Genomic DNA, 19,413 nt, shown 5'->3' with positions numbered 1-19,413 from the left:
ACGTGCGATGTGTCGGATTTTCTTAAAAACGAAATTCTTCTGCGTGAATCTTAAAAACAAAAAAAAAAAGTATTTTTTTACTATGACATTCTTCCAGCAATCGAGCGATGTGTACATACCCCACGCTTTTAGATTCGTTTCGGGACCAAAGCGATGACATAATACCCTAGCTTGACATCATCATCATCATCACATCACGTACACATACTGCACACATACATATTTACATACATTTTGGGAGCATTTTCTATGCGAAAGAGCCACTCACTCTACTTATACATTCTTTGCAAAAGTGTTCGCGAGGATTGGTCACAAATAGTTGTTGATGCCGATGTTGCTTCTTTTGAATTTGCATATTTAATTTTCATTTATTTTTTCAACCCTCCTCCCAATTCAATTTGCTTATTTATGCAGTTAATTCAGTATCGAAAAGTTTAGCATTCCAAGCAGGATATCTACATATGTATGTATGTATACTCGTACATAAATAGGTATATATGTATATATGTGATTATAAAGTACTAGTTAAGGTTCAGTATACGCTCTGTTACCCATTAAACCATATTGGTCACTTGCTATAAGACTGCCACAACTCAAAACATTACGCGGCGGATCCCGATTTTTTTTTTGGTTTTGCGAGAAATTTTGCCATTTAATATAATTTTTAAAGTGCGATTCTCTAAAATTTGAATTATTTATAGCGCTCTAGGGGTTATGCTGTGTTCACACTATCTTAATTTAGAGCTCATTCATAGTTTATGAGCAAATCATGTTGAAATCAGATATTTCAGCTTGTAAAACCTGTCACTAAATTAAGAATAAGATATTAAACGAAGGGCCGCACAGTGTTTTCTGAAGGGGGGAGCAGAAATGAAAAATTTTGTCGTCTCAAATATAGACGTATTGTTTTGCGTATCGCGGGCGACTCTCCGCATGCCTGGGCACTTGTTGAGTACATCTGAGTTTATACTACTCAGGTAGGGGTTTAGCCTGCTGAAGTACCCAGAGCGAAGTCAGGCAATGGTGATGCGAGTCTCTCGAGGAAGACGAAGTTCTGTCCCGTTCACAGGTCGAGAGTCGGTGCAAGTCGAGGCCGACTTCGTGCGAATGCCGTTTATGGCCTGTCGGTACGCTGTCGGGTCCAGAGGTTGTTTTATGAACATCTGGACTTCGTCCGTTAGTTATATTCGCCTATATTTGCCTTCTGACGTGCCAAGGAGAGGGCTCTATGGCAATCCACGTCTGTGGCACCCTACTAGGAATTCCTTGCAAAGCATTATATTCAGCCCAATTCTAAATACTCCCGGGGATTTTGCTTCTCCCGAGAAAGAAATCCTCCTATAATTAACTCCCAGGTAGTAGCATTTTCTCCGAAAATTTGGGAGAAGGAAATTTGAAATTCGAAAGAGCTATTTGACACTTTTTGACAGCTCAACTCGCCATTTAAAATAAAAAAATCCTCAGGGAATTTTTATTCATGATAGGGAAGGGAAAAGAGAGAAAACTCCCAGGGGGTTTCTGTTCAGAATCGGCCTTGACAGAGAGAATTTGAGCCTCATCTGGAGGTAGTAGCATTTTCCCCGAAAATTTGGGAGAAGGAAATTTGAAATTCGAAAGAGCTATTTGACACTTTTTTGACAGCTCAACTCGCCATTTAAAATAAAAAAATCCTCAGGGAATTTTTATTCATGATAGGAAAGGCAAAAGAGAGAAAACTCCCAGGGGGTTTCTGTTCAGAATCGGCCTGATTGTCCTCCTTGACAGAGAGAATTTGAGCCTCGTCTGGAGGGGCGCTGTGGCGACATCAGATGGCAATTCTTCGTCCACTGCGTCCTGCTAGTCTCCGACCACGACACGGGGGCTGCATAGTTTAGAAACGGCCAGCCAACTGTCTTGTATGTTGCCAGCGTTTCTTTGCCTTTACCCCAGGTGCTGCCTTTCAGCAACTTGAGGACCTTTGCTGCGGCTCTGAGCAGACTATCGAAGGCAACTCCCAGAATTTTAGGTTTATTCATCGCCGGAATTGACTTGATGGCGAGGCATCCTTCGTCCAGGTGGTAAAAAGGGTTTCCACGGATTTCGTAGGGGAGAGGTTTAGGCTCCTTCCAGTGAAGGCGCTCGGGTATAAAAAGTTGTGTGTGTATCTAACGCGCCACTAAAGTGAAACTTCTTCCCATTATAAAAAAATAGGAAGATGGAACCGCTGAGAGGAATTTTTCAAATTCTTGACGTTTGAAAGCAATTTAATTTTAAAATTTTACACACAAACTCACACACACATTCTCATTTTCAATCTCAAACAACAACAACCTTGAACAATTCCTTTTTTACTCTCAATTTTATATGGTTTTAAAATGTTGGCAAACTTTAAAAAAGAAATCATGGCCGACGAATTGAGAGAACGGTTTTACCCAAGGTTCATAGAATAGATGGTTACGAAATGGTGCCGTCAAAAATTTGTTTTCCTCCAATGACGTAGTTGCGAAGTGAGTTCTGATTGGCTGAAATATTTTACGAAGGAGAGTACACAAAACGCAGAAAATATAGTTGCCGTATAGCATATTTTAGGAATCCTAATCAAATGGGCATTTTTGATATAAAATCGTGACTTATTATAACAACATAAAATGTTATAACTTCACGTGAAACTGGATTAACATAATATTATTCGCGCAATAGTGACAAATGAAATTTCAATCGAATGCATATTGAAATTTGCTGGTGAGATTATTCTTGAAAGTGAGCAGAACGCACTCGCGCATTTTTAAATAAAAAGTGTTCATAACATTGGCTAAATTTCGCTACCGAAATTGGAATTAATCTTTAGATATACGGTAAAACCTAAAATTATCTTTTTCAGCGTAATTTTTGCAATCGAAAACAACGCACATACATGTTTAATAATTTAAATAAACTCAAAGACGCAAATTGTCAAACGGTAAATATCAGGGTTACACAGATTTAAAATAAAACGTGATGTATTTTTGATTAAAATAGTGTATTTTTATAAGATAATTTTTTAGGAATCTGGCAACTCCAAAAACTGAGCCATCTACGTCATCAAGATGGCGGCCATGGCTGATGTCGTAACCTTGTATTCTATGAACCTTGAGATTTTCCTGTACACAAAAATCCAGCAAAGTAGGGGAAATGGAGGGACCAAACTGACATTTCATTTTGATGCGAAGTCTAGAAGAAAAAAGAAGTCTGATGAGGAAATGTGGTGATCTCCGAAAGCGCAATAAAAATAATAAAAGATAAAATGTTAATAAGCCACAATAGCATTTACTACGCTTATACGTAAGCTATTTGCAAATAAAAATAATTTGCAAATACCTAACTCACTGTTTATTCGATGGTAAAAAACTCTTTTTTAATATTGCCTGATTATAAAAAGGCAATAAGATGACCTTCGAAAAAGGAAAATAAACCTAAAAATGGCGGTGTCTTGCGCTTATTTGCGAATAGTACCACTAATCAATACTTATTTGCGTAATTTAGTTATTTGCAAATAAAAAATTAACTCACGTTTATACAGCAAAGTTTACCATTTTGCAAATTGTTATTTGCAAATAATACGTGCGTATAAACGTAGTAAGAGACAAATACGAGAATCGGCTAGTTTCTGCTGGAAAAATTTTTGCCAGCAAGAAAAACAGATGATCAAAGTCACTACATATTCTAGTGTTATCGACTTTAACTTAAGTATTGATAGATTTAAGAGTAATTTGTTTACAATTTTCAACTAGAGTCTTCACTAGTCTGTAAGAAACTAATTCTGTAGACTGAAATTAATAAATCAAATTACGCTTTTCTATGTTAACAAAATTTCGATCAGCTGTACTAAAAACTTGTTTTTTCTGGTTTCGCGTTCGCGTACTTTTGGTAGCATTTCTCTCTTTGAGAGAGATCAGATAAAAATTCATTAGAATCAAGACATATCAAACAGGTAGTATCAGTAGAGCAAAAACAACATTTGCGTGTATTTTGTTGTTGCTTCTGGTATCGAAAGTGTCAAAAACTGTTGATTTTTTTCTTCTAAATCAACACGTGCCATGTGCAATACAAAAAAAAAAGATATATAAAACATGTAAATTTAAATTGTAAAAAGTGAAAATTGTTACAACTTTCTTTCTTAGTAAATTGATTTGCTTCTGGAAGCACTGATCCGTCCTTTGCAAGCCCCAGTAATCAGCGGTTGTACAGCTGAGTTGGGTGAGTGTTCCAAAAGCTGTTATTCAATCGCTTGTTTTCTATGGAAAAAGGTTTCACTGTAAGTACATGTTAACAATTTGGAATTTTTGTAAGAAATAAAAAATATTTTACATTTTCGAGCCCAAATAATTTGCAAAAAATCATATCAGCTGCTATACTGATACTACCTGTTCAATGTGCCTTGATTAGAATTTTGCTGCTGAGAGTTTTCTGCTGGTAGAAACCGCGAATACACCTATTACAAGGTATATTCACTCTCAATTCGTCGGCCATGATTTTTTTTCTGACATTTGCGAGCATTTTAAAATCATATAAAAATTAAAATAAAAAATGAAATTGTTCGCATTTGTTGTTTGAGATTAAAATGAGAATATGTGTGCGAGTTTGAGTTTTGAACTTTTAAATTATATTGCTGGAAAACGTCAGACTACCTCTCAATGGGTTTACCTTGTTGCTTTTACCATGTACCTTACTTTGTTTTTATCATGCTTCTTCCTATTACCATATTATACGAGTTTTTTTCTGCATAGTAAACAATGAAAATTTTCATAAATTGTGAATAGCTGCTATAATTAGGTACTATATATAAAGTTGAAGTTGCGGTATTACCAGTCAAAACTAGAGTAAACTAGCAGCAGGAAGTTGAGTAAACAAATTTTTCTCTATCAAAAAACACTTTCACAGCCGTCAATAAAAACCGCGCAAGTATTCTGGCAAGTTCTGCAATTCACTTCCGATTGAATTTCAATCAAATTTGTTTTGAGTTCAAATTTGTAGGGGTTGAAATTCACTCGGAAGTGAGTTGCAGAACCTGCCTTCAAAAGTATTTTTCGTAAAAAAAAAACACGCTTGTGCCAATGACACTCCAGTGCGTATGCAATGTAAATAAATGAAAACTTCTTTGCAATGCCGCTAACTTCTACTTCCTTCTACAATCGAAGACAATAATATATATCCATTCTTGAGTTTCTTTTAAAAATTTTATTTCTTGTTACTTTGTTTTAGTATGTTGTGGAAAACATATAACTCCAGATTTATCTAATATCTCCCCATTTTGCCCATCGCCAAGCCTTAAACGCTCAAGAAGTTATCTGGGAACTCGAAGGTCACATCCCGACCGGTGAGCTTTTTGTACACTGAAGTAAATGTATCAACCTGAAACGAAAATCAAAATATTCAATTAAAGCATAGCGGTGATTAAAAATTAATTGTAGTTTCTGTGTTCGTATGGAATAGTACTTAGTGTCGGGAAGCTGGCTTTCAATATAATGCGGCATTCCCTTTATTCTATAAGTGACGAGGAATTTTTTGATGAGCTTAATAAGAATATTGACTTGCTAGTATCGGAATTCATGCACGTTTATTTGCCAAAAGTACTTCAACGGTTCGGCGCCCGTGAGCCATTCGCAGTCGAATGCTGGGAATGCAGCATTATACTAAAGACAGCCTTTCGACATAAGCTACAATTCCATACGAACACGAACGAACAAGAGATTTATATTAATGGCATTATACTGTTAGCTTCGACAATACAAATGTTGCATACCAAGTGTAGTACAACAACCTTCTGGACGAAGCTTTTATTTTACCGCCTATGTAGGAAGTCCCAGTTCATCGAGAGCTTTAAGAAAAACGGTGAACGGGAGGCAAAACAGCGGGTTGATAATACATATTCGTTAAAATTTCTTCTGAAAACTGTACACAACTCTAATTAGTCTTCCTTTCAATTATAAGAGAGGAAGATTCACTAGTTTATTAAAATTAGCCTTAAATTTAATATACGTTCTTTTTGACAATCATTGACCTTGTTGAGCGATCAACAAACAACACAAGAACGTTGCAAAAAGGGCACATTTACACATTTGAATTTAATAAGTCAACGTGTTTCCAAGGTATGGAGAAGTCTATATACCAAATGGGCATTTTGAAGACTGTAACGAGACTTTGGAATTTAATTTTCGCCCCTTTAGACAATCGCTGATCTTTGAGAACGACCAGCAAATAACACAGGGACGGGATTTTTAAAATTATAATGCCCTTTTTACACTTTTGCGTACTAATGATTAGTTTTGTAGCCAATGTATGCAAATGTCTTCCCGCAATGCAGGCGATTTGAAGACAATAATGAGACTTGGCATGTAATGTCCGTCCCATCTGACAATCACTGATCTTGGACAATCAATCAGCAAACAACACAGGGACGGAATCACAACTTAACCTCTTAAGACTTTTCCACAACTTACTTTATGCTCAATGGTCGTCTGTTGGTTCTTGTCCAAATGCACCTTAATCAATTGCGAGCCATCCAGCTTAACCCGGATACGCTTGCCAACAATTTCTGCTGGGAAGACTAAATCTTCCAGAATAGCGTCGTAGACAGCAGTTAAAGTACGGGAACGTGGTCTCTTTTGCTTCAAGGGATTCCTGGCCTTACGGGTAGGTTTAGGCAGAATTTTGCGTTCGCCAATCACTACAACGTGTTTGCCAGAAAATTTCTTCTCCAATTCACGAACCAAAATGATTTGAATTTTTTGGAACGTCTTTTGTTGCGGGATGGGAACATAGATTATGACAGCCTACAATACAAAACTGTATATTAAAATGTATTTCCCAGGGAAAGATATTCTTTGTTACTCACTTTTTTGCTGCCGAACTCAATCTCACGCGCACGAGTAATATGCAAATCTCTCAGATAGGGTTTAAGGTCACTGTTGGCCTCCAGCTCCAAAAGAGCTTGGGCTATCGACTTTTCGAAGTCATCAGGTTCAGCGCCGCCGGGCTTGATAATCTTGTTGGCGATCATCTAAAAATATAGGATATCATTTCCATTAAAAAGAATTCATAAAATGACGACATAATGCAAACACAAAGTAAAACAGCGTCCGACCGGCAAATATTTCATCTGTTAACATCCACGCCAACGACTACATTTTTTACATTATTATTTAACAAACTCGACCATCGGTTGTTAACGTTTAATTTCTTTGTGGCATTTTTTGCAATAACACCAGTCATATATCTAATTCAGAAAATATGTGAAAGTAGCACAAAAATACACCAACCTCGGTCAACTATTTTGACAGGAAAGGAAGTAAAGCAACGCCATTGAACAGTAACTTCCTTCAAAATTGCGCCATAACGAGTGTACGAACTGTCAAAATTAGCGAGTGTGAATGGATCGGCTAGTAGCCGGCAGATGGTGCCCGAAACACACAGGGTGGACCGGAGCAGTATGCTGACGATGGAATTGTAGAATATATCGAAAACACGATTTTTTAAAGAGAAATAGGAACTAAGACTTTTGTATTTTATATAAATTTCATTCTACAAATGTATATTTTTTAACAACTTAAATAGGGTTCTGCAGCGGCCAAGCTTTACTTCCATAAATCAAAAAATAACGAAGATACTTTATTGATTCATTTCTTTCTCTTTCTTCTTTTTGTAAGCAAGATTTTGCGTTACTTTAAATTTTTTACTGAAACCGGGGGTGACACTAAAAAAACACGGTGAAGGGAATACAGAAGGTGGCGCCGATGGCACCGCCGCTAATCGGCCCTCAGTGAATTTTACAGAATCAGCTGTTTTGCTGACGTCACAGTCGAGTTGACAGCAGTAGTGATGTGCTGAGTTAATACTTTTAAGTATTGATCGATATTCGGTACCGATTTAAAAATTACTCAATGCTCTCGATACTCGGTACCGAAACATTTAGGTTTCGAATAAAAGCGCACTTAGGCCAAAAATATGGCAAAAATGGTTCAGGGGAGACTCACCTATCAAAACCCGAATGTAGGAGCCAATAGAGCATTTGATACTGATTCAAATGAAAGATGTTGGTTCTAGGCCATNGACACTAAAAAAACACGGTGAAGGGAATACAGAAGGTGGCGCCGATGGCACCGCCGCTAATCGGCCCTCAGTGAATTTTACAGAATCAGCTGTTTTGCTGACGTCACAGTCGAGTTGACAGCAGTAGTGATGTGCTGAGTTAATACTTTTAAGTATTGATCGATATTCGGTACCGATTTAAAAATTACTCAATGCTCTCGATACTCGGTACCGAAACATTTAGGTTTCGAATAAAAGCGCACATAGGCCAAAAATATGGCAAAAATGGTTCAGGGGAGACTCGCCTATCAAAACCCGAATGTAGGAGCCAATAGAGCATTTGATACTGATTCAAATGAAAGATGTATGTATATATGTTGGTTCGAGGCCATAATACAGAGAAACTCTTACTTGTTTGACGTATTTTTGTTCCAGCTGAATCGGACGATATCATTTTTGTAGGCAGATTCTGTAACCAGTTAGCGACAATTTTCGAATCGGTATCGGTTTTGTTGACGTATGATATGAAATATTTTTACGTCAAAAGGCTTCAAACAAAGGCTTCTTCATCATTCAAAACATTCTTCTTGAACCTTGGATCGACTAAGGTTAAAACTGATAAAGTAATATTTCTCTGTTGCGATAAGTTCAAGTGTTTTAGCCNTTCGGTACCGATTTAAAAATTACTCAATGCTCTCGATACTCGGTACCGAAACATTTAGGTTTCGAATAAAAGCGCACATAGGCCAAAAATATGGCAAAAATGGTTCAGGGGAGACTCGCCTATCAAAACCCGAATGTAGGAGCCAATAGAGCATTTGATACTGATTCAAATGAAAGATGTATGTATATATGTTGGTTCGAGGCCATAATACAGAGAAACTCTTACTTGTTTGACGTATTTTTGTTCCAGCTGAATCGGACGATATCATTTTTGTAGGCAGATTCTGTAACCAGTTAGCGACAATTTTCGAATCGGTATCGGTTTTGTTGACGTATGATATGAAATATTTTTACGTCAAAAGGCTTCAAACAAAGGCTTCTTCATCATTCAAAACATTCTTCTTGAACCTTGGATCGACTAAGGTTAAAACTGATAAAGTAATATTTCTCTGTTGCGATAAGTTCAAGTGTTTTAGCCAATATCATATAAATTAGTAATGAAAGTTTTTTTTCTAAACTTGAAATGCATATAATGATGAAGGTTTAATGTAAAGAATCGGTATCGGGTATCGAAAAGAAAGTATGTATTGGGTACCGAAATATTTTTTAAGTATTGGGTACCGACAATTCACCACATCACAAGAGAGCAGTTTTATTTGCCACTCTCGGCCGTCAACTCTACGATGACGTCACGCCAAAATTACTCTCACGAATTCGGCTGCAATCGGCGCAATCTTGTATTCTATCATTCTTGCTCAAAAAACGGGCCCAAGAGGGGCAGAACATGAGTGAGAAAACGGGATAGATTTGAAGTCAACCAGAGTAGGAGTAGATTTAAAATTTTTTCAAAAACAGGCGTAAAATGAAAGTGTGATTGAATTCTCCCCTCTTTCTCCTCTCTTTTTTCAATTAATTCTATCTTGAGTTTGCTATACGTAAAAAATAAAGTTTGACTTTTTTACGAATTTTTGAAATTCGCATTTTTATAATAATAATATATTGGCGCTTACACATATGTTGTTTTGGCCGGGCTTCTCCCCCGATTTGTGGCGTGCGCCTTGATGTCACACGAAGGGGAAAGACCTACAGTTTCAAGCCGACTCCGAAGGACGATTGTATTTTTCGCATTACTTTTAACAAAAATATTTTTAATTGTAATAGCAGCAAAACATCCTTATAACTATATTTGTTTGTCTAGTTGATCCTGATTTATTTTTTTTGGGAATAGCTAATCAAATATTAGAGAAAGTAAACAAATCTCAAATATAAATACTTTTATTTTACAAATAAAATTTAAAAAGGTATACATCACAAATTGAGGAGAAGCTAGATCAAATGTTTTTTTTTCAGTTTTTATATAAATTGAATTTATTTTTGCTTGATGCGCATGGTCGATAAAATTAAAGAATGTTTTTATAATCTGAAGTTGTTTGAATTTATTTTCTTAAATAAAGTACACATGCACTTACATATATGTATGTAAGAAATTTATTGGCAAACTATGATAAATAAACTTTATAATTGTAGGTCAAAATAAATAAATTATAAATATGTATTAAAGAGTAAATAATCGTGAACACTTTACGGTAAAGTATAGCATAACTATTCTTAACCCCGGGCAGTTGCGGCAACATTGGCGGCCTGCTGCGCCACGGCTAGTCCTTGAATGGTGGCATCCCTTGTGTGTTGACCAACACGCTCCTGTTCGGAAAGGAAATTTTACAATAGTAAGTACATATGCACTTAATCCAATAAAAAACGAATAGGCTATAAATGCTTCTGTGTTTCTACTTACGATTTTCTTGCCGATCTTCTTTAGCCAGCCCGCTTCTGTTTGCCCTGCGATATAGCGATCAAAACGGCCAAGAAGATGAAGACTTTATTGAAGTTCATTGTTATTTTTTTTTTGTATTTCTTTCTGTAATATTATGCTTTACATATTAGCTTGGTAGCTGTTTAGCGGCGATTATTTTGTCTTTACTGGGGACGTTCCAAATGATTTTGATGATGAAGAATTTGACGACTGCAGCTTTTATAGCGAGAGCTACTACTTCGATTGGCAACAGCCTCTGCAGCAAAAAAGTCCATTTCCATCATTAAACGGGGGATCACTTATACCCATCAATGTACGTACATACATACATATGTTTTTTGTATGCACATATTTCTGTATGTACCCTGCAGTAAAATTTAGAGACAGTCTCTTAAAGCGCTAGTTCCGCCCTACACATTTCAGAACCATCTCTGAACTAGTGCAAAACGGCTGCAGAGAGGGACAGTTGAAACTCTCGGTGTGTTAGTTGAGAAGTAAATGCACAAATTCTCAATTCTCGTACAATACTAAAATAGCTCAGCGGGAAGACCTCCGACTCTAACATCGTTGGTCGCGAGTTCAAATCGCGGTGGAGGCAGTTGTGATTTTCAGATTTAATAAATTTAAATTGTTTGAGTGCCGTTTTAAAATTGAAGAGAAAATGATCAAATTTAATATACAGAAAATAAAAGAATAATAAAAAAGAAATAAAATGCAATCTGTAAAAGAACAGAAAAAATGAAATAAATAAAAAAAATCGAATATTCAGAATTTTTTTTTTAATAAAAAACTTATTGTCGCAGATCTGTCTAAAATGGAACCAGTTTAGAATAGAAAAATAATCTAATAATCGAGTTTTAAAATTTTTTCTCAAAGAAAAACTTACTGTCCCAGAACTGTCCCAAATGGAGCAGTTTAGAACTAGTTCGAAAGTTCTGCAGAGAGGGGCAATTTCCACTTCGTAGGACATCGCCATGTAAAAAGAGACAGTTGAAAGCATTGCGTTGGGATAGATCGAGAACCAGTACCGCCTCTTAAAGAGCTAGTTCTGCGCTAGTCCTGAACTAGCACGATTTACTGCAGGGTACCTAAGTATGTGTGTGTGTGTATTAATTAAAATTGCATCATGGGAGCAAAGCTTTGCTGATAAGACGACAACATTAAACAGTTTCATTATGTTTTTTCCTTAACTCGGGGATTTTATACCTCGTTTTTTTTTCAAATGTACCTGGTAAAAATTGCCGGCAATCTAAGACGGACAATACATACACATATCTTTATACACCATTTTAAAGATCTTCATATTTGATTTAAAAAAAATATATATATTCAAGCTTTTAATAGANCACATATCTTTATACACCATTTTAAAGATCTTCATATTTGATTTAAAAAATATATATATATTCAAGCTGAGTGCTAGATGTACGAAAATAACGGGGATTTTAAACAAAAAAATTGGGTTCGGGATCTATAAGAAACCTATTTACATATATGCCGTACTCGACTACTTACAATCTACGCTAAGTTTTGTTTAGGGTGTATTCCGTACTTTTTTGTAGCATTGGGCCGTATGAATAAAAACTAAGAAATTGATTTTTCTTAAAATTTCTTACCTTTTACTTCAATTTTGTTTGAATAAATTGAGTAAAAGATCTGAAATTTTAAGAAAAAGCAATTGCTTATTTTTATTCATACGGCCCATTGTGTATGTAATTACTTCTAGTATGAGTCTTCTACAGTACTTCTTGGTAAAAAAATTCCAGTTATGAACATCCCCAGCGTATGTCACCTCCTAAGACTCTCCGGCACCTTAATTTTGGTTCATATTAAACATATGTACGTTAAACTGTAGTAATATGCTTTTAGAATTAAATTTTCAGTATATTTTTATAGAGCAATTCATCTAAACGCGCAAATACCTCGTAACCATGTAAACCTCGTAAACTTACTTAATACATACCCTGTTGGGAACTCAACTGACTATATATGCACTGCAAGTTCACTATTTAGGAACTAGGGGTGACTACGGCTCGACTAATTTACGTTACTTTACCGTGGTGATGTCGCGAAAAAAGCGAGTTAACTATTTTAGTAGTCGACTACGAAATTGCCGACAGGGTATGTACAGAAATTACTGCATATAAGACAGTCGGAATTTTCACGGAAAACCTTTCCGATATGTATTCTTTCTTTTATGAAGACTACGCATAGTGGAAATATCCTCAATGAACAAAGTTTTAGTGGTATACAAACCTAAATATATAAATAGGTATTATCGTCAGTTTAGATTTGTAAGGAGAACTTCCTTATACGCAGTTATACAATCATTGAATCGATTACTTTGGCTCTAGAAAATGGTTTATTTTAAGAATTGGTCTTATAAATAGACTGCGGATTTTTATACAGAAAACGAAGCCTAAAAATATGTACCCCAATACTATGTATGACCAAAATGTTAACAAATTTATTTATTTTGCTTACAGTTAAGTGGTATATAGTTTTAGGCATCATTTTCTGCATAAACCTCCGCAATCTACTTATAAAGGTTTTTTTATCTAGGTATATTTGGTTTAAAATATGTAAGACGCTATTTATTGTGTTACGTTGAACTTGCTGCAGGAGAAAGCTTTCTTATATCCATTTATTTCTTACTAGATCGCTCTCACCCGTTTCGCTGAGTGTATGAAATTTCTACGTGCTACATTAGGAGTCATTTATTTTAATTAAACTCAACATACTTAAAAAATGCGAAAATCAGAAGAGTTTAAATTTCTTAAATATCTTCAAAATATTTTCAAACTAAAACTATCATAAACCTTTCCCTTGTGATACTTCTTCATACTTATGTATGTACATATAGTTTAGAAATGAAGCCATTTCAAATTCATTTCGATTGATACGAATGAATTGAAATGAGTGCAATTTTTGAATATTACTTTTTATACCGTTAATTCCTTTAATTCAAGTTGAGTTTGAATTTTAAAACATTTGGAGTCCCTGCTATACATATGTTTCTTAGAAAAAAAGCCTTTTCAAGACTCTTCCAACTAAAACATAGATTGTAATAACTCATCAAACTTATTATATAATTGTATTTGAATTTAGATTTATAACAGGTGGCAACCCTCTTCAAAAACCTCAGAAAATTCTACATGTTTAAGCTGAACATTTCTAATTTAAATTCGACTTTTAAAACAGGTGGCAATCCTCTCCGAAATATTTTCCTACTAAAACCCTATTAAATCCCTCTTGTCTGACGTCCATATAATGATATATATTCCAATTATCAAATTCCTTTAATTCAAGAAGAATTAGATTTTTCAAACAGATGGCAACCCTCCTACATGTAGTTTAAAACTAAAACCCTTATCAAAAACCTTTTGATTGATACACATATTGTAGCAATTCATTTAAATTAAATGAATTAAATTTTTAAACGGGTGGCAACACTCGTAAAACACCTCAGTAATATTTTTAGTGTTCAACCTGAAGGTTTCTTAGCAATCTTTCATTTGACACTCATATATTCATTTTTTAGATAGCTTGCGAATAATTAATTTAAATTTGGCTTTTCGAACAGGTGGCAACCCTTTCAAACTACAACCTTTTTAAGCCTCTTGTCATCCATTCTTTAATATAATTTTCAAATATTGGTTTTTGTTATTTTTTGCGGCCTTATAACAATTATATTCAACAATTTATATTGAGCTCGAGGCCGTTTTTTAAATGAAAATTTATTGTGGAAAAGCAACAATAATTTGAAAAAATGGTAGAAGTGATAGCTATTTCGGAAATCACCACATTTCCTCATCAGACTTCTTTCAGTAGGATTCGAACCGACGATCCAACTGACTCAGCCAGTTGCCTATGCACCGTGCTAAGTACGCCTTTGCGGCGCCAAATCATATGTTTTTTAGTTTGAAACAAAGAGGATGTGGTTTATTTTTCCCCTCAGTGTGTTTGTACGGAGTAGTAGAGCTGGAAGACTATCGATGGAGCCGTTTTTAGCTTTTACCATCGATTGTTATAGTCTCCATTGATAGTCTTTATAACTACCGATAGTAACTTCTATATCTCCACTACTCTATCATTCTTATTTTACATTTATTGGCCCAAAGCCTTTGCCGTTTCGATATATACATATGTAAGTATGTAAATAAAGAGAAAAAAGTTAATATGAAAGAACAACGAAACGATGGGACATAACAACCATGACCATATTTTTTAGAGCCGAATAGGGGACAAAAAATAATTTTGCATATTTGTTCCACAACAGCTTACAGATCTTAAGGCCTACTTCATTGATCCTAGATGTATTACCCCTGAAACAGTATCCTTATAGTAACATAACGAATTTGTAGGATAATTTTCTCGAGATTTTTATCCCGTAAAATTTGTTAAAAAAAAATCGTTCGAAATTTTAAGTTGCTAAGACTTTTGGCCATGTTTTTTGTTGAGGGTGTTATACATTTTTTTCATACAAAGTAAGCATGTTCGACCATTGTTTTCAAAGAGAAGCAAATGAGCAGCACTTTCCACTCGCTTTTTATAATACTCAATTTTAATAAGTTACAAAACTGCAAACCAAATTTTTTTCTAAAGATTCTAATTAAAAAGTTTGAAATGTTGGTGAAACGCTGCAGAATTAATTTTTATAGTTTTTTGGGCAAAGTTGGAAATTTACCAACACTTACTAAAATGTCGAGTCCTAATTTCGATTTTGGTCACTGTATGTTTTCCTCGATTCGAATCACAGGCATTCATATGTGCAGCAACATCATTTAAAACTCGTTCATAGGCATGCCATTTTCATGAGAACATTTGGAGTCCCGTATAAAATAAATAAATTGCCAGGACAATGGGTCAAAAAAGAGGACTGTCCCGTATAATACAGGACGGATGGTCACCGTAGGCATAACCTAAACTATCGAGTGGGGACACTATCGATAGTTTTCCAGCTCCACGGGACAGCTCTATTCTAAATCTTAGCTGCTCCATCCTATGCAAAATTTCATCGAAACTAATGATAATTGCAGAACAATTAAAATCACTTGAAAGCAAGAACAGCAATGTTAATAACAATAAGCACCCATTTTAAGACAAATTCATTTCAAAATGGTTCAAAGACTTATAATGAAATTGATTGTGGATTCCATATGTGTATGTAAGGGACCCGTACGAAAATCAGTTTAATAAATTTGTTAGCGAAAATAGGTGAGTTGGCTATTCTAAGCCTAAGTTTTGCACGTCACTTCACGTCCACTCACTAATATTTCATGCAAATCAAATACTTCAGGTGTAAGCTTCGTTGATGCCCACAGATGAAAATGATTAGGGGTATTCTCTCAGTCTTGCGAAGGCATTGCAAGGTGCACGGATTACACGGTTTGTAAAGCTGTTTTTACTGGTTTTTACCGTGCAAGGGCTACTCACCGTCACTTTTAAAAGTAGCGAAGGAACTTTCTTCGATTTTAATCGATTTCGCCCACAGCATCGATGTTGTGCCAAAATTTAAAAACAAATCGATGTATCGAGGTCAATACATTTTTTTGCGCCTCTAATTTTATGTTTGAAACTCCTTCCCGCTCGAAAAGTTCGGAAAAATAATTAGTTTGGCGATAAAAATACCTTTCTTCATGGAATGCTCGTGATAATGCATATAGCTTAGGGTTTTATTACATACATACAAATCTATGTATGTACAGACATACATACATACATACACGGTACTTACGCATTTTGGTTCTTTACCGATAAGAAATTGTGTTATGCATTTGTGATCCCCCGTATACATAATGCTGCCGAAGATATAGTACAGCATCGAAGTGCTGCTCGCTATAAAAGCCGCAGTCGTCAAATTCATTATCATCAAACTCATTTGGAACGTCTCCACAAAAACAATAATAAGTCGTCGTTGAAAAGTTCTCAAGCTAATTTGTAAAGCATTACATTGCAGAAAAAAACATTAAAATGAATTTCAATAAAGTCTTCCTCTTCTTGGCTGTTCTGATCGCCATCTTTGCAGGACAAACAGAAGCGGGTTGGCTAAAGAAGATCGGCAAGAAAATCGTAAGTAGAAACACAGAAGCATTCAAAGCCTACTAGTTTTTTTTTTTTTTTTGATTAAGTGCATATGTACCTACTATTGTAATATTTCCTTTCCGATCAGGAACGCGTTGGTCAACACACAAGGGATGCCACCATTCAAGGACTTGGCGTGGCGCAGCAGGCCGCCAACGTTGCCGCAACTGCCCGGGGTTAAAAATAACATTCCCTTCACCATTCATAGATATATATTTTTATCATTGACTCGCAAAAAGAGTTAGCTCTTTAGTTCCTAGTTATTTATTTTATCATAATTTGTGCATTTAAGAAAATAAATAAAATCAATTTCAAATTACCGGAATTATTTGTTTGTGGTTTTTGTATTGTGTAATCATTATACACACAAACTTAAAAAGTTAGTTACATTTTCGGTTTCAGTTAAAGCTGTTCACTATAGTTGTCAAACTATTGCTAGTGACGCCATTCGATATTTCAGTTCTCACTATCGATACTATCGATGGTACGATCAAAATTAAATCAATATATTTGTTATGGAAATTGCAAGTATTTGTTGGTTGCAGGCTTGGTATTGCATTAATAAAAAATAATTTAGTCTTATTTTTAAATGACATGCATACATACAGACTGCGATAAATCGATACAAACGCGAAATCGCAACCCACTTTCTTTTGTTTGTTTAATGTTCATTCGTTTTTTAAAAAAGCGTAGCCAATTTGTAACCGAAACCGTAATAATCCAAATTCAAATCTTTGTACAAAAATTAGAAAAATTAACAGTTTAATCAAGTTTCAACCATTTTAATTTGAAATTCGAGAAAAATTTTTGGTATGCAGAAATGCATCTGGATGCTTTAGGAATATTTCTGCATCAAAAGGATAATTTTGAAAAAATTTCGCTTACGTTTTTTTGGGCGGTTAGGGTCAGGGACCGGAAAAAACAGCTATTTTTCTTTTAGATGTTATAAAAGTCCGGGGCAAAATATTATCGTAGAGTAAAGTTATCAATGTTCCTTCAATCCGAGGACCTCCTGATCAAGATTCCTGGATTCGTTTTATTTTTCGATCCTTTCGGGATAAAGTCCAATTATAACTGAAAAATCCGCACTTTTATTTTTTTAGCCCAGTAATAACTGTTAAACTTGGCCAAATATTTTTTAAGTCCTTTAACAGAACAGAACAGAACAGAAGCGGGTTGGCTAAAAAAATCGGCAAAAAATCGTAAGTAGCTACACAGAAACATTTATAGCCCCTTAGTTTTTGGATTAGTTACATATGTATGTAGGTCCCTACTATTGTAGTATTTCCTTTCCGAACAGGAGCGTGTTGGTCAACAAACAAGAGTTGCTACCATTCATACCATCATAATATTACGTATTTATTTTTTTGCTTACGGCCCTTAATAAAATAAATTTCAAACCATTATAACTGCGAATATTTTTAATGAAATAACGCGACGCTCAGCTACTAGTCTGTAAACAGTAAGATCCATATTCGTAAAACTCAAGGAAACATATTCATAAAATGTGGAGGCTTTTAATCAAAAGGTATTAGCTTAAGATTGCGACATGAGTATTAGATTTGTGTTATCCGATATGGATTTTGGGAAAACTACGAATTTAAATAGCGGTTCTTTTAACTTGAAAAATTTTATTTAATTGACACAGTCGACTGTACATATGAATATATCGAAGGTCCACTGCAATAAGGACACAAATCAAAATTCAAAAAATAAAAGGTCTTACTATTTACTGTTACTGTCTGTTATTCTTGTGTAAGCCATACATAATCTTTACACATATTTACTCTAGTAAGGATGAGCCACTTAAAAATAGTATGGGATTTGGTTTTTGGAATTTTGAATTGTATCGTTATTGCAGAGTACCATAGATGTGCATGTCAATCCATATTAGTACTTACATATATACTATGTATATTTGTATATCGAGCTCTAACCGCAAAAAAAAACAAGCGAAATTTTTTTAAAACTTTCTATGAAGTGCTCCTAGAGCATCTTTACATTTCTACATCAAAAAGATCTTCGATAAAATTTCAACTACTACCCATTTTCCAAAAATTTACAATATTCTTATTTTTCGTAAAAAATTTATTGTAAATTACAATTTTGAGTGAATAATCTTCAGTAGTTACTAAAATATCGCAGTTTTCGTATTTCTGAAAATTACCGTTATATGGGAAGTGGGCGTGGGTTCAGTCCGATTTCGCCCATTTTCAATACCAACCTACCTTGGATAAATGGAAATCTACATACTCAATTTTTGCACGAGTTATCGTGTAAACGGACGGACGGACAGACAGGCTTGACTGGCTTAAATAATCGACTTATCTATTCATTCTGAGCATTTGGCTGTTACAAACAACCGTTATGTGAACAAAGTTAATATACCCTTGTGCACAAGTGGGCTCGGGTATAAAAAAGAGCGGAGCAAAGAAAACAAAACCTTTTCTCCGAAACCCTGGGTTTGAGGACTTGAAACCACAACCAACTATCTTTTAAAGCTGTGGAAATTAACAATATGACTTTTTTGGTATCTCCTTTAATATATTTCTAGAAAAAATAAAAAATGTATGTTATTCCGTAACTGAAACCTCCTAAAAACAGAACAAAGTCAAGCTTTGCTCACAACTTTTTTAATTGTAACTTGATAAAATATGGTCGTAATTTAATTATTTTGATAAGTAAAAGACAAAATTATCCATATTCCTAAAGATATTTGCAGTGCTGATTCGCTCGTTATATTATGCTTTATGCGTATTGTGTAAAAATTTCTTGGAGGCGGTTATTATAAACCCTAAATTTTACTC

The 19,413-nt window shown here is 34.9% G+C and overlaps 3 protein-coding genes across 4 annotated transcripts; 1 reads left to right on the top strand and 2 right to left on the bottom strand.

The window, feature by feature from the left end:
• Positions 1 to 5,169: 5,169 nt before the first annotated feature.
• RpS7 (ribosomal protein S7) lies at positions 5,170 to 7,368 on the bottom strand. 2 transcript variants are annotated; one of them, XM_017617262.1, is made up of 4 exons: positions 7,278 to 7,368; positions 6,854 to 7,018; positions 6,459 to 6,791; positions 5,170 to 5,370 (listed from the first exon to the last, which is right to left on the bottom strand). In XM_017617262.1, exons 2-4 carry the CDS (start codon positions 7,016 to 7,018, stop codon positions 5,287 to 5,289), a joined length of 582 nt encoding a protein of 193 aa, XP_017472751.1. In that variant the 5' UTR covers positions 7,278 to 7,368; the 3' UTR covers positions 5,170 to 5,286. The 2 variants fall into 2 exon arrangements, with proteins under 2 accessions (XP_017472751.1, XP_017472749.1); XM_017617260.1 differs by lacking the exon at positions 7,278 to 7,368 and adding an exon at positions 7,103 to 7,132.
• A 2,746-nt stretch (positions 7,369 to 10,114) lies between these two features.
• On the bottom strand, positions 10,115 to 10,728 carry LOC108363789 (cecropin-like). The gene is given in 3 exon segments (XM_017617265.1): positions 10,115 to 10,410; positions 10,505 to 10,551; positions 10,554 to 10,728. Coding segments are annotated over 3 exon segments (189 nt in total). The 5' UTR covers positions 10,603 to 10,728; the 3' UTR covers positions 10,115 to 10,317.
• A 5,647-nt stretch (positions 10,729 to 16,375) lies between these two features.
• LOC108363788 (sarcotoxin-1C) lies at positions 16,376 to 16,931 on the top strand. Its single transcript, XM_017617264.1, has 2 exons — positions 16,376 to 16,594; positions 16,695 to 16,931. The coding sequence occupies exons 1-2, from the start codon at positions 16,496 to 16,498 to the stop codon at positions 16,785 to 16,787; spliced, it is 192 nt and encodes a 63-aa protein (XP_017472753.1). The 5' UTR covers positions 16,376 to 16,495; the 3' UTR covers positions 16,788 to 16,931.
• The last annotated feature ends 2,482 nt before the right edge of the window (positions 16,932 to 19,413 follow it).

The sequence above is a fragment of the Rhagoletis zephyria genome, unplaced genomic scaffold, assembly GCF_001687245.7.
Source record: "Rhagoletis zephyria isolate East Lansing unplaced genomic scaffold, Rhagoletis_zephyria_1.1 Rzeph_scaffold_01376, whole genome shotgun sequence".
NCBI classification, from domain to species: Eukaryota; Metazoa; Arthropoda; class Insecta; order Diptera; family Tephritidae; genus Rhagoletis; species Rhagoletis zephyria.
The sequence above is the reverse complement of the archived record's forward strand: the minus strand, read 5'-3'. Positions and strand labels throughout refer to the sequence as shown.

Excerpts from the sequence above, each read along its gene's own strand:
- RpS7 (XM_017617260.1), bottom strand. Across the intron at positions 6,792-6,853 it reads TTGAGTTCGGCAGCAAAAAA|GCTGTCATAATCTATGTTCC; the intron begins GTGAGTAACAAA and ends TTTGTATTGTAG. Across the intron at positions 5,371-6,458 it reads AGACGACCATTGAGCATAAA|GTTGATACATTTACTTCAGT; the intron begins GTAAGTTGTGGA and ends TTTTCGTTTCAG.
- LOC108363788 (XM_017617264.1), top strand. The coding sequence starts at position 16,496 with ATGAATTTCAATAAAGTCTTCCTCTTCTTGGCTGTTCTGATCGCCATC. Across the intron at positions 16,595-16,694 it reads AGAAGATCGGCAAGAAAATC|GAACGCGTTGGTCAACACAC; the intron begins GTAAGTAGAAAC and ends CTTTCCGATCAG.